The sequence below is a fragment of the Mytilus californianus genome, unplaced genomic scaffold (assembly GCF_021869535.1).
Source record: "Mytilus californianus isolate M0D057914Y unplaced genomic scaffold, xbMytCali1.0.p SCAF_1, whole genome shotgun sequence".
NCBI classification, from domain to species: Eukaryota; Metazoa; Mollusca; class Bivalvia; order Mytilida; family Mytilidae; genus Mytilus; species Mytilus californianus.
Genome location: NW_026262581.1, coordinates 128827455 through 128843398, shown reverse-complemented (window position 1 = coordinate 128843398; position 15944 = coordinate 128827455). Strand labels below are relative to the sequence as shown.

Here is a 15944-nt window from a genome sequence, read left to right as displayed (position 1 = left end):
AGTCAATATATTGTCTGTTCATCTAAAAAAAAACATATAAAAGAGCGATATCAGCCATTGTCAATCTACTCGCTCCCCCCCCCCCCCACCCCCACCCCCAAATAAACCCACAAAATAATTTCAATCTGCATCAAGAACTTTGGTGTCAATCGATACATTATAATTTGTGGTTGTAACTTCCCCGATATTGGGAAGTCCTACTAAGACTTGACCCAACTTTAAATATGTCAAAATGAACGGACTATGTATAAGCAGAAACATTTAATACAATTGTATTGACGTTGCGCACGATGTTGGTACTACTTAGCGTTACACGACGTTCCGCATAATGAAGCGATTTCGACGATTTCAAAGAATGTTTCAAGCGTTCAAGCTTATAATTGATGAGGTCAATTTACTGTTGTGAATTTGGTAACCGATTTCGGTTTGTCTGAAAATGCATAGTTTAACAAATAAAACTCAAAGTGGTCGTACACATATTTTTTTTTAATGAATATTCATTTATAGGAGTTGTCAGTCTTTCCAGGCCATAATTGATCATTTTACTTTTGGAAGCAGTTCGCATTAATGAATCATACATTAATTTCCAAATTTATACAGATTTCTTTTTAAAATAAATTAGATTTTGATTTAATTTTCCCTTTTTAATGCATGTTTATACATACTCCTTTTGTTGCATTTCTTTCCGTTTCCGTTCTATATTTTATCATTTCCCGATGCTTTCTTTGTCGCATAATTTCGAGGTAGTTAAACATTTTGGATTCATGTTTTTCTCATTTCCGTATTTTTGTGGCATTATGCATATCCTTTGTTTTGTTATAATAGCCAGCAATGGTTTTTCTCTATTTTATTTTATTAACAAAAAAATTATGCATGTTGCTTTTGATGATTTAAAACTTGCAGATAGACAACGTTCCTTGAATAAAACAAATGTCATGAATGTGCTGAAAAAAACTAAGATCCCGATATTTTTTATATCAATCTCATTTGGTCAACATTTGAATTTAAGCTTAAACTTTTCCTTTATCATGCATACATTGGTTATATTATAACTTATATTTTTATTTTCATTCGAATTAAACTGGAAACAAATAATTATGATATAAAATTAAAACCCCGAGCATGACATCAATTACGTTTTACGAACGTTGGGACAAAACGGCTATACTTTTTGAAACGATATTAACATCTTGTTGCCTATCGAAAAAATGTTAAACACTATATTGTTTAAAAAGAAAAAGAAAAAAACTGTTACCGCCAAGTTTTATTTTCTTTGATCTAACTATGCTTATTTAATATATAGCCGGTTAAAACCTCAATCGTAAAGAAAATACAGCGTTTTTTTCGTTGGGACAAGATGGCTATACTTTTTGAAGCCATTGCAATAGAAACTATACGCATGGTTTCCTGCAAAAATTATCATGAACTAGGAGGAAAGTAAAAAACTTTCAAAATATCATAAATATTTTTCCTCTCAGCTTTTCCAATTTCACGGTATAAATGCGCAAACCCGATATATGCTTACCTTGCATATGCTTGGACATTTCTCAGACCATTTTCAAAAATAACATTTTCCGGTTTACGGTTTCAGTGATATTGATTTTGCTTTAAAACGCGAATAACAATAACAATAGCAATACTCTTGTGAAGTTTTACGATGGTCAGAAAAAAAATACTGTAGGAAAGAAACGGAACTCCGATCTTTTGCACACAAAATTTAACGTTGGACATTACGTTTTTGCGTAAAAATGGGATAATTAAGTGTTATAATTCTTGATATTTTAAATTTCGGTTCCTTTTTTTCTTTTTTTTCAAGGATTATGTAATAATTTCAACCAAAAATCACTATATTTTTATCGAACTGACCAGTCTACGTATTTATTTTCATGCTAATCTATAGCAAAATGGAATTCGTACCAACATCGTGTGCAACGTCACTATGATCGTCGTGAGATAAATATATTTATATTGTATATATTGTATGTGTCTCTGGTTAACGGGTGGCGTTATATGACTGACAGAAACTGAGTGACGGTAATAAAAAAAAACAACAGTTCCATTTGGAATGGCAAGCTAATGTCAACCTCGTATAAAAACCGCCTCGGTGGTCTCACGGTGATAGAGTGTTCGCCACAAATGCGGGAGGTCGTGGGTTCGAACCCCGCCATGGTCAAACCAAAGACTTTAAGATTGGTATTTGCTGCTTCTCCGCCGAGCACGCGGCATTAAGGAGAAAGAGCAAAGTCTGGTCGGCTCGGAGTCGAATAATCATGTGTCCGGTTAAGGTGATATGTCTTCCTGCAAACTGTTGCCTTGTGAACTAGCACGTTAAAAATCCGGCTCCTCCTAACCATCATCATCATCATTAACCTCATATGCGGCGGAACATTCTTTAGAAAAGAGAGGCGAAAGATACCAAAGGGACATGGCAAAAAAGGAAAAGACCAAAAGACAAACAACAGTATACAAGAGAAAAATAAAGACTGAACAACACGAACCCCACCAAAACCGGGGTGATCTCATGTGCTGCGGAAGGGTAAGCAGATCTCGACTCACATGGGGCACGCGTCGTGTTGCTCATGTAAGTACAAACCTGGTGATAAGTCTAATTCGGTAGGTGACATTCGGAGAAAAGGAGGACGGGAGTGTGCTTACGACGATTGGAACATATCCGTCGTCATCTGTGAAACAGATATTCCATAACGGTCAACCAACTTCTGATGGCGTCCGTAAAATTTTCGAAGGGGTGGTTTCAACTTCACCACTTGGAACTCTTGATTTAATAGCTTCCTTGTGAGCAGCAACCCTCTATCAAGGAAATCATGATATGAAACGCAAGCCCTGGAATATTGTGTCAACTGGGAGATATATACTTTATATGCAGGCGCTGCTGGAAAGCTGCTACATAGGAATAGAAAGTTCACAATAGAGAAGTTGAAATCATCTCTTTTGTCGTAAAATTTTGATTAGAAAAGTGTTTTTTTTGTGTGGAAACAGCAAAACTGTTTGAATTGAAGAATTTTAGGGAATTTTAAAGGTCAGTATATAGTTTATTCATTGATGTTATGACAAATATTACATGATTTTGGAATGAATAGCATTACTTGGGCGAGTGAATCTTTAACGGCTACCATGTGAGACCAACAGATATGTACAATTGAGACACAGTTACAGGGAATTTGTAAAATCAGGGATTTTGTAAAATCACTGAAATTTCAGGGAATTTGTAAAATCACTGAACTGATTAGTGATTTTATAAAATCCCTGATTTTGACTAGTGATTTTACAAAATCCCTGAAATAATTTAGATTTTTTTTACAGATTCACTGATTAAATTCGGGGAATTTGTAAAATAAATTCATTCATTTTTATTAAGAATGTTTGTGACAAAAGCCTTCTACAGTAACACTCAGTAAGTTTGAGGTTAATCTAGCATTTATTTTAATATTAAGTGGGCAGTTTAGATGCACTATACAACTGACATACTGTAGAACAAATGCCCAGACACAGATGTCTTTAAATCAAGAGCAAACATACGCACAAAAGTTACTTCAAATAATTGAGGGAAAAAGTGCAACATATGGAACCGGGGAAAATATGATGTAATTTTGGAACACGTTGTCAATGAGCCACAGAAAGAAGACAAAACAAGCTCTTATCACTACTTTGTTTGAAAGAAAGGTACTGTTTATTATAGTTCTTCTGTTATTATAGTATGAAATGAAACCAATTATATCAAATTTTTAAAATCAAATATGAAAACGTAACATTAGGTTGATTGCTGTCATTAGAGAAGAAAAACACATTTGTAAGGTATAAGAAATTGAGTGGTATGTGATCCAGTGGCAAATATTACATGCATATCAGATAAAAAGCATCTTATTGCTGCATGAAAATTGATATACAAAAAGCAAATAAGTGTTGTATTATTAATTTGCCTACAAAATAACATTCTTATTCACAAAATAATAATGAAAAAATATAGGTTAGAATACTTTGTTTTGTACTAGCATGTTTATGAATAGGTTCTAACCAAGCAAAAATAAAAAAAAGTTTAACTTACTTTGGTCATATATCAGATACATGTATTTTATCACAAAGTGATATAATTTGAATAAGTTTCTAAACTTTCTCAACTCTTTCAATCCAAATAAAGTAAATATTTTGTTTAATGTAGGTATGATGTTCTTCAATGTGGAGATTTGAAAAAATCGATGTTTAAAAAATATTATGTATGTCTTGAAGACATGTACAGCATAGTTCAGAAAATTCACATGTCAGTAGATCATGGTGGTAGGAACAAAATGGTATTAAAAGTACGCAATTTGAAAGTGTGCAAATGTTTCATACAAAGCTTTAAAACTTTACAAGGAACTTTGAGAGGAATGCCAACTAAAAAAACGTAGAGCTGCTACAGTAAAGGTTTTGTCGTTAAGTCTATAATAAACAAAGTGTTCAATTTTCCGAGTACAGGTTAATTGATACAGACATGCATCGAAAAACACGGCAATTATGTAACAATAGATGTCACCCAAACTTGCCATGCAAAAATAAGTAAATTCAGTTGTCTGAATATCCGTTTACATGCCTTTTAGTCACTATCATTATACACTAGATCTAGCTCATAGTGTTTAATAAACAAATATACTTCAAAATCATTAGTGATCATAAGTCTATTTTTTATTTTAAGAAAAATACATTTCTAATAGTAAGTTATACTTAATTGCAATCAGGGATTTTACAAAATCCCTAGCTCTATATTCAGTGATTTTGTAAAATCCCTAACAATTTCAGGGATTTCACAAAACCACTGAAACTGTTAGTGATTTTACATAATCACTGATTAGTCCAGTGATTTTACAAAATCACTGATTTTACAAATTCCCTGTAACATATACACCATCGCATATATATTGCAATTCAGGCACATAGAATATTCCGATGTAGATCGTTAACGCTTTAAAACAGTTCAATATAATCCAATATATGCATAAATATGTTCATTAAATCATGCTATTTATCAATATATATGTTCTGAACAGATGACTGTTTCGAATATTCCTTTGTACCTGCTATCAACACGTGTGTATTCCGAACACCTTGCAGAAGTTCCTCTGGAAACTTTGTAATGAACAATGCTTTAATATCTGTTTTAAATATTCTATACCCTTTATTAATTCCATCTAGAACAAATACTGTTATAATTCTTCCAGTGGAGAAATTATTCCAGAATATTTCGTCCAGTTTGGAATTAATAATATAAAGGAACTTACCACCACCATAATACCAAACCTCCAGATACCCGAGCTTCCCCGTCGGTGTAACATTCTCTGTGAGCTATTTAAGCCGCCAGCGTGTAGACAATACTCCTGTTTTCATCCGACCGTCACTTATGAGTGTTATGCAGACAAAACGCTGTATCTTTGCTGTGTTTCCATAAATAATTAAGAACATCTTCCATTTTAACTGTTTACTTACAGACTTCCCTTTATCTGGATGTACTATTTAGACGTGTTTAGCTGTTCATTACACTATAGTATCCAAAAACAAAAATTAATCTACTCCTTGACGGGAAGATGATAGATAGACTTTATATCAAACTCGGAAAATAACCAGAGAAGCCCGACTTTGTTTCTGTTATTATTATTTTTTTCTTAACATTTATCCAGGTATGTTTACCTGTCGACCTGTCGCATCAATGGAAGTGTATTACCCTCAAGATTTTTTGAAGTGCGGTGTATGTAATAAGCAGTATACAAATCCAGAACAATTGTCGTGTTTTCATTCATTTTGTGCAGCATGTATTAATCAATTAGAAGATCAAGACAGTGGAGTGGTAATCTGTCCTAAGTGTGAATTTGAGGGACCGTCTCAAAAACAATCGGATGAAGTTATAGGAGTACTTTTGGGAATCTTGAAAGGCGATGTAGAATTGTGTGGAGAGCACCATGACCAGCCATATACATCATTTTGTCAGATATGTGAATGTGTTTTATGTGACGAATGCAGGACAGATAAACACAAAGGGTGTTCGTCTGTTGTAACAGTTCATGATGACAATATTGATGAAATAGTAAATTCTTTTGGAGCCGAAGTAGAAAAAGAACTGGCAAAATCAACAAGGAATGTCACTGATTCATATACAAAATTCTTAAAGCAACAGCAGCGTTTATTCAAAGAAAAATGCGGAATTTCAACAACAATTTCAGCTTTTTACTACAATTTAAAAACGAAGATATTAGAATATCTAATTGAACAGGAAAACATGTTTCAAAACTATGTGCGTAAACATTATTCTACAATAGAACAAAAATTGGAGAAAAATATCAAGCAAAGTGAATGTATTTCTCAAAGATTCGCAAGTCATGCTGATCTGTTTAGCGTGATAGATAAAGCACCGTCAAACATATCCAATCTGCATTTATATGAATCAGTGAAGAAAGAGGTGTCGAAGTCAAAATCAGAAATAACGAAGACCGATAAATGTGACACAGTAGAGTTTATTCCCGAAGAATCACAACTGAAAAAAGTATTTGATTTTCAACTGGCTAACTTAAGACTGGCAGGTGAAACTGTAATAACAGAATCTAATAGAACATCAAATCTATATAATATAGACGAACTTCTGGTTTATCCTGCGCTTCCCCTTAACACAGAACATTCGACTTCGAACGAGACCACTGTAAACTATTTAAATACGAATGAAGCTAGACCATTGGATTTGGACGAAAACCTGCCCACTGGCTCCTCCGAGTTACACGTCAGCGTCCCTCAACTGCCAACGAGTCAGCTAATAGGACCACCAATTCCTGAACCTTCTACCTCAATTGATACATCTGTAGATACGTATGAAACAGAAACTGAAGATACCGGTAATAATCCGTCCACTTTATTCTGTGAATCTGACATTGCCACACCAGGACTGACGAGTCAGCCTACAGCACCACCGATTCCAGACAATATCAATCCATACAGTTGTGAGGTAGTAGATAATAGGTATAGTACGACAAATCCCTCCAGAGGTTCAATAGAAACAACTTGTGTCTATGAGTATGGTGACTTTGTACAACAGTTTAAAAGTCAGTTTGCAGAGGAACCGAAATCAGGGTCGGCAGTTGGTAGGTATACGCTGGTTGATTTAAGGTTCATCATAACGTTTTCGCTAATATGGCCGTATTTACACCACATTTTTTTCTCTGAGAACAGAAAAGGATTTGTCTTCCTATATAAATTCTTGGTACAGACAAACCTGTGCACCTGGAAAAGTTTAAAGGCATGACAGGAACTAGATAATTAAATTTCAAATATATTTTATGTTTCAGAAAATTGTTAACTTTTCTGGATATTGAGATTCCTTTTTTTTTCGTTCCCATAGATGGGGCCAAAATAACTTAAGTTTGGAAAAATGTTTGAGATGTTCCCCTATGTAAATATTTGTATTGGATAACTGGACTTTTTTCCGTACTACAGAAGGTGCCAAAATAAACAAGTAGGAAAAGAAGTTTGAGAACTTCCCCATAGGTAAAAATTGAAGTGAACTGTATTGATAGAAATGGACAATAGAAGGATAATAGATACCTGATAATAATTGGTGATTTAAACTGTGTCATTGAGTGGACCATATCAAGTACAACTCAACTGGGATGGAAAAAGTGCACAGCAAAATCCAGTCAAGTTTTTAATTTTCTATCACATAAAATGCATTTGAATGTTATTTATCTAGAGCATGCTATGCATTAAAACTTTTCCAGATACACAGGTTTGTCTGTACTCAGAGTAAATTTTCAGGAAAAAACCAAGCCTTTTTAGCAATAGGGTCCACATGAACCTTAGGTGAATCATATTTTGTTGGAATGAAATTAGTTTAAATTGTATCAATGTAATTTTATCTGTTTCTCAAAATATAAATCAAGACAATTTGTCTATTATATATGTATAGTGTGATGTTTAAACGGAATTGCTATGGATATGTTTGTAATTTTATACTAATTTATTTTTGGTATAACGATCAGATACTATATATAGTAGTAAGGATTTTGTAGTTAGAAGTGTCTTTTCTCGTTAGTTTTTAATGTCTTGGAATATGTTTTTTCTTCTTTTTTTCAGGAATGACCTGGGTTGGCGATGACCGTATACTGATGGTAGATAGATGGAATCACAAATTAAAACTTTTCACTGAAAAGGGAGCTTTAGTTAGTACGACCGTAGTACCTGAGGGAGAACCATGGGATATTGCATATATAAATAACACAAACCTCAGTAACAGACACATGTGTGCAGTTACTCTACCTACGACAAAACGAATTATGTTCGTCCGCATCATTGACAAGATAGAAGTTTCCAGAAGTATAATGACACGGTGTGGCTATTGTTGCCTTGCCCATGACAAGAACGGTCATACGTTGGTTTGTGGTACTTGTCGGCCATTTATTAATGTTCCTTCTATCCACATTATTAACTCGCAAGGTATTGTACAGAAAGAGTTTGCATTAGATGGAATGGGAAATCCTTTATTTGATTATCCGAGGTCAGTTGATGTAACAGAAGATGGCGAAATTATCGTTTGTGATTGGAAGAAAAAACGGCTACTTTTCATGAAGACGGATGGTTTCATCTTGGGAGATTACAGGGGTGCACTTGACTACCCGCTCAAAGAACCAATTGGTACTACTCTAGATGGACTGGGGAATGTTCTGGTAACAGATACAAAGGCAAATAGAATCCAGGCTATCTCAGTCAAAGATCGACAGTTTGTTACCGCCTTAAAACTAGACAAAGATTTGTACCACCCACGAGAAATAACGCTTGTAAAAAAATCTAACTATTATCCTAAAATAGCGGTAGCAACCGATATGAATGTGGTCATTTTCGATTTATGGAGCCCTGTCAGTCCCGAGGAACCATCAGCCCCACCCATCAATCCTTCAGCACCACCCTCAACAGTGTTTTAAATTGTATAAATTGAATTAGTTGGTATGATTATAATGCGGTATATATCAAGAGCAACATTTTGAAATTATTGTTTTTCATTTTTCCTTTTTTTTTCTGAAAAAATGACTCAATTTTCTTTGCTGTTTCATTTTGAGACGGTCTGTTTTTTCTGTATTTTACAAATAAATGGACTTATTTTTTGGCAGTCAACATTACTCTTTTACTCTGACAGTAGCAATGGCAGACGACTCTGACAATGGCAGACGAGAGACAGGATTCCGCGAAAATCTTGTTGAATACCATTCCGTTGTTAACTTTATCATCTGAAATAATTGGAGAAACACTCCTATATTACATATTAATCTTTCTTTTTTCGTTTCTCTTTTACTTCCGTAAAGGATATGGGGGGTTGTAACTGGTCAACAAACACTAATATTATGGTACATGTATATGTTTATATTATTTATTAATTTATATTCCATATTTGCTTTGTTTTTTTTTATTCAGGTATACAATTTGTTTATGTTGCTCATTGTAACTATTTTGCCCATAATAAGGTCTCTTTTGGAAATAAATGATATCTTTTCTAAAACTGTATAAATTTTTAAGTTGTATTACGAATGTTGTTTATAGTGAAAATGTTCATATTGAATAAAACACAAATTTAAAGTGATACTTTTATCAACATAACAAATTCAAAATATGATTTAGACCGAATAATTAGTCTGGATTAACAACGTTAAGTGGGTGGGGGCAAATGAAGTACCCTTGGTGTCAATAACCTTCGACAAAAACTAAACTCATCTGACCTTCACTTTCGCTTTTCAAAGGCTTAGTTTAAATTTAATAAGCGACATTTGATAATTTAAACAGTGTTCAGGCTGGGTCTACATTGATTATAACAGCCGCCTTCCGCCAGAAGTAGACCCTCAAGATGGATATTTCAACACTTAAAGAGGTTTACCGGACTTTTATGTACTTATTTATCTATTGTCCTGTAATTAATAAATAAGGTATATTAATTGATCCAATAATAGGTACTAGCCTTGGTCCTATCAATTAGGTATATGGATCGATCCAATAATTGGTGACAGCCTGGATCCTATCATTTAGCTATATGGATCAATCCAATAATTGGTTCCAGCCTTGATCCTATCATTTAGGTATACGAATGGATCCAATCATTGGTTCCAGCCTTGATCCTATCAAAAAGTAATCAACACCTATATTTCCGTCCGTTTATTTTAATATTGAATTTACTAATTAGAATTGTTTGTTGTTTGATTTACGTCCAGTGGCAAATGTTGCATATTACTGTAAGAGTTGTAATGATTGATAAGTTTGAGACAATTGAAGAACAAGCATAACTTTGAAACGTTGGCTTACTATACTATTGTGTTTAATTACTTTTTTATCCATGGGGATCTTGCACTGAAGGCTATTGATTGAAAAGCGAAAGTTGGTACTGGGCAAGCCAAAATAAAGAAAAAAAGAAATAACGACAAGTGAGGTAAATTAAACGCAGAATTGATAGTATTTCCTGATTAGCAATAATTTCACGTAAATATTTAACTGTTGTCCGGTTGTCGGAGGTACTAGTGCGTATTTCCTGGTTTTCTTGTAAACTACAGAAGACACGGATGAATATTATTACATGAGGCCACTCCAAATTGAATACTTGTTCTTTCATGTACAAATAAGGGAGCGATCGAGCGATTTTTTTATACATGTATGTATGTTTCTCTACAATAGCTATGTTATACTAGTATTGTAAATGATATATTCGGGATGTTCTGTGTTGTTTGCTTCTCAATGTCCAAACTTATTAAGAATTACTTGGCCTGCTGTTTAAAGAAAGGATTTAGTTATTAAAAAAGTTTTAATTTATACTGGTTGTTGTAACAAATGAAAGGTCCATAAATTGATATAAAAATGATACTGGTATTTTGGTCGTATCAAAATGTGCCCTTAATTTCGACTATAGCAATCGCAAATCGTCTCTATAGCTAACAAAAAATGCATATTACTTGATGCACAAGCGCTAATTAATATGCCAATCCGAAACCTGTATATATTTATTTGAGGTCAGTATAAGCCATATATTTAATTATTGGGAAGAATATGCAAGCTATAAATTGATCAACTGCTGCATCAGAAGATCAAACAAAACAGAGGTCATAACCCCATTCTCATTAGAAACAATCTATCTTTATTACGGATGTAAGTCAGTGTCTGGTTAAATGTGCTGTTTGTTAGCGGGGTAGGAGGTTAAGTGGGTTATGATGTGCATTCGTGACCCCCATTCCGGGTTTCTTCGACCCCCGGACAGGAATGTACCCATGGAAAACTTTTCTCCGGTAAGTTGTTTTATGACCATTATTGTATATAGATTAAATACTTAGCATGCTGTCATGTCGTTGTTGGACATTTACAGCGTTTGGCCACAACAAACATAATGTGGATGGGAACATTTAAGACAATCATTTCATAGATAGCTTTTTAATATATGAATAAATACAAGTAAATTTTTTATCTCCTCAATAATGGGTTCTCGGTATATTTATAGCTGAACAACATGTCATCCTGTTTCCGTGCAGTTATGAATTTGACACCTTTGAACTGTATTCCCTTTATCCTTTATGTTGTCATGGTATCTCTCTTCAATATAAGATGTGCTTTTAATCGTCATTTGATTATTGAAAATCTTAATTTGTTTGCAAAAGTAATAAAATGGCAAAACCCATTTCATTCTACATTGCAGAATTTCTAGGAAAAAAATCTTTATATACCCCCAAGGGCGACTGGGGAATACAATTATAGTCCCATTGGTCTATTTCCGACCCTTGCCAAAGTGGGGTGTCCGATGTACACAGCCACGTCCGGTCAGAATGGGAATGTTAAATCCGATGCATCGTGTAAAAAGAGTGCCACACTGCACGTTAAGAGGCCCATCACCACTTTGAGGGGTCCGTAAGTGGCCTGTAGCAAGGAAATATTTCTGTCCTTGTACAATATACCCTCATTTTCCAGTGGCAGTCAAAATTTCCCTGATCTTCATCCCGGACGGCCGGGCCTCTTTTACAGGTCTTCCCTATTGTATTTTTGTTAATTTGTTCTCGTCCTGAATATGCATGAAATATTTGTCACTGGACGTTAAGCCATCAACAATCAATCAATCATATTGCCTATTTACATCCTTGATCTTAACGATAATTAAATTTTATATTATGTTTTATGACAACACCTTTGTTTCTGTGCAAATTAAATATTTGTTTGAAATGCCCTTATTTTATATTTTATGCAATTGCTGCATATTTCTGCTATTTAAGGTTTAAAACGAAATTACAATCTTTCCAAAGCAAAAGTTGCATATTTGAACAACATTTCTTTTTACTATCCGTTTAGCTGAATTGTGAAGATCTGGACATTGCAATTACCAGTTCTTTGTTTTATGTCTACGCATGAAGCCACGTTATATAGCAACTGAAAATGAAATTTGGATAAAGGATGTGGGTTATATGTCAATGTGACAACCTCCAAACGACACAAAAATCCTCACGATAATTGGAGACCATGCTATATACAAATTCCTGCAGAGTAGTCAATATATTAAGATTGGTCTATCTAATATATGCTAACACAAATATTGGTCCTTCCTCTTCACTTAAACACTAGCGAACACTGATAAGAACTGACACACAGGTTTGATTCCTCGATTATAGAAATTCTGTAATTTCGTTCCATATTCTAGTTTCTTTGCGTTAGTATTTTTATCTTTTACTTAATTATATTTGGAAGACTAAAACACCAAAAATATATGATCAAAGGAAAACAAAATAACCATATGATTCACGGCTCGTTCCTGTCTAGTGCTAACAAGCTCCAGACACTACACATAGTCTTACAATGTAAAAGAACAGAGAGAATACGAACAATCACTGTACTCTTACAAATGTAAGTTGAATAGTGCATTATGTTAAACATTTGGCGATTTGAGCAGCACTTCATAATGACAAGTATAATACTGCAACTAAAGGCCATTTTAGGTGTTCTTCCGCCAGGGGACCAAGCTTAGAGGGCAATTTATAAAGTATTGTGTCTTCATTCAATAAGTTTAAAGCTGCAATCGCATATAATAAACGTGCACAAGGCTAACACTATCATCATGGTCTTTTTGTAATTGAATTATATTTACCTCAATATATATCTAAATCTAAACGTTGTTCTTTTTAACAATAGGAAAGAAAAAATAACGAGGGAAAAACAAGTGTAGCACCCCCGGCGTAACTTCATGCACGCATTATGAATTGTTGTTTTCTTTTATGTTATTAAATTACCTTGGCCTTTTCCATTCAATTGTCGCATACATATTTAGAACTGGAGCATATATATACTATAAACAAATGTAAAAAGTATGTGTTTACAAGTATAACTCGCTTAAAAGAACTTTCATCTTGCTTGGCTAGCTGTCATTTACAAGGTAGCGGTCCGCATGTTTATCTGACCGGTCGCATTATTCTGACTCTATACTTTGACCTCAACCCTATAACAAATTCACTTCTCGTGGTTAACAATGGGCAGAATTTAATGAAGATTGGATCTCTGTGTTGTCTACAAGACGACATTATTGCAAATTGCTTCACAGGGGATCAAAAGTTACTACCCGCTTCCAAATTGAAATAATAAATATATAAGAATAAGGAGATGTGGTATGATTGCCAATGAGACAACTATTCACAAAAATTCAAATGAAGTGGGTGTAAGCAATTACATGTAAAGGCAACCGTACTGTCTTCAACAAAGAGAGAAAAAAAAACACCGTATAGTCGGCTACAAAGGTCCCGACATGAAAATATAAAACGATTTCAATTGAGAAAGCTAACGGCCTAATTTATAACAAAGCAATTTACGAAAAACAAATATATGACAGACCCAGGAGTTATAATTTTGACTGCCACTAGTAAATAAACATTCTGATGTAAGATCAATTTAGCCTGACAATAGGTAACGAATTTCCCTTTACAAAAGGTTATTACACAGGCTATCTCGCGTTTGCCGGACACTTGACACTTTCCGTTAGTGTCACAATCAGACAGGACTTGCTAATGAGAAAAAAAACAGGCTACGCAAAGCTTCACGATCTCACTTCTTGCTGACCATCTAGAATCGAGACCTGACTTATAAATGAGCTCGATATTGAACATTACTTATTATACCCTTATACGCAAGCCACATATCAATGACAATAAACGGTTAAGTTAATCTTCTTTTTTATTATTATAATTGATATATGAGCCATTATTTGGACCCAGAAATTTAAAAAAATAGTAAAATTGTTCAATCATTTCAAAATTATGTTGGTTTTATTGATAAATGAATAAAAAATTATATAATCTGAAAATTTAGTACAGAAATGTCTCTTCTAATTTCATAAACATGTTGAAATTGACATATTTGACTAAAAATGGTAATTTTATATGACACGTCTTATATGTAGTTATAGGTCTTTTGTTAGTTGTTTCTGTACTAAATGCCGACCTTATCAATAAAGCCTTTCCAACTGATTTTTACTGTTCTAGTTATAGGTGTTTTGTTAGTTGTTTCTGTACTCAATGCCGATCTGGCCAATAAAGCCTTTCCCAACTGAATTTACTGTTCTAGTTATAGGTGTTTTGTTAGTTGTTTCTGTACTCAATGCCGATCTGGCCAATAAAGCCTTTCCCAACTGATTTTTACTGTTCTAGTTATAGGTCTTTGTTAGTTGTTTCTGTACTAAATGCCGATCTGATCAATAACACCTTTCCCAACTGATTTTTACTGTTCTAGTTATAGGTCTTTTGTTAGTTGTTTCTGTACTAAATGCCGATCTGATCAATAACACCTTTCCCAACTGATTTTTACTGTTCTAGTTATAGGTCTTTGTTAGTTGTTTCTGTACTCAATGCCGATCTGATCAATAAAACCTTTCCCAACTGAATTTACTGTTCTAGTTATAGGTGTTTTGTTAGTTGTTTCTGTACTCAATGCCGATCTGATCAATAAAACCTTTCCCTAATTTTGACTGTTCTAGTTTTCCATGATATTCTCACGTTGTGCTGTTAGACCACTGTCCCAGGTCAGGGTTTGGGACTCACAAACATGGTTAACCCCGCCACATTATTTACATGCCGATCTCAAGCCAGTACAGTCGTTGACGTTACTTATAGTCTGCCATATATGCATTGTCTTAGGTCAAAGTTGCACACCTATTATTTCATACAAAAACACATTATAATAAAAAATCTACTGAAGATATTTTTTGTCCAAATTGAAAGAATTTTTGTTCTTTAAATATAGAAATTTCTGCAGTTTCTTGCAATGATTATGATATATATTTATGATTTATTTTTTTTATAAAGACAAATATTAATTTCTTCACCATATGGCTATATAGGGGGAAAATACACTTAATTTCAATATTTGTATACAAATAATGATTTCTCAGTAATGACATATCATATATATTTTATAATAATCACAAGACTGTATACATCTGTGAGTTTAACATTAAAAATTTCATAACAATCGGACCTCAAAATAGCTTGTTACAATGTTTTAAAAAATATAATTTTATATGAAATAATAGAGGAATTTGGAACAGGTGAAACACTTTTGACCTGAGACTGTAGTACAAATAATTGGTCTTTTTTTTTTTCGTTTATTGTTTTCCGCGTAAATCAGGCTGTTGGTTTTACCTTCGATTTTTATCACATTTTGTTTTCATTTGCAAACATATCATCATCTTTATTTTTTGATATATATATATATATATAAATAGATAGACAAAAATCGACTCTTCTAATAAACCAGGTTCCTTCATCGGGTTTGGATAACCGTATGTTCTGCAATATCATCTAAATTCGAGTTTCGGCAGTCACGCATATACAAATATATGACAAATATCCTTCCGAACAAGTCATTGTGCAGTTCTCAAACATCAAGAGTTTTTATTTGCGTTAAAATTTAAACCATTG

At 33.7% G+C, this 15944-nt stretch overlaps 1 protein-coding gene across 1 annotated transcript; it reads left to right on the top strand.

The window, feature by feature from the left end:
- Positions 1 to 5677: 5677 nt before the first annotated feature.
- LOC127733940 (uncharacterized) lies at positions 5678 to 9604 on the top strand. The gene is made up of 2 exons (XM_052243426.1): positions 5678 to 7118; positions 8107 to 9604. The coding sequence occupies exons 1-2, from the start codon at positions 5699 to 5701 to the stop codon at positions 8949 to 8951; spliced, it is 2265 nt and encodes a 754-aa protein (XP_052099386.1). The 5' UTR covers positions 5678 to 5698; the 3' UTR covers positions 8952 to 9604.
- The last annotated feature ends 6340 nt before the right edge of the window (positions 9605 to 15944 follow it).

What these genes read in the sequence shown, in the direction of transcription:
- LOC127733940 (XM_052243426.1), top strand. Translation starts at nt 5,699, where the DNA reads ATGGAAGTGTATTACCCTCAAGATTTTTTGAAGTGCGGTGTATGTAAT. An exon ending in GAAATCAGGGTCGGCAGTTG is followed by an intron (nt 7,119 to 8,106) that starts GTAGGTATACGC and finishes TCTTTTTTTCAG; the next exon opens with GAATGACCTGGGTTGGCGAT.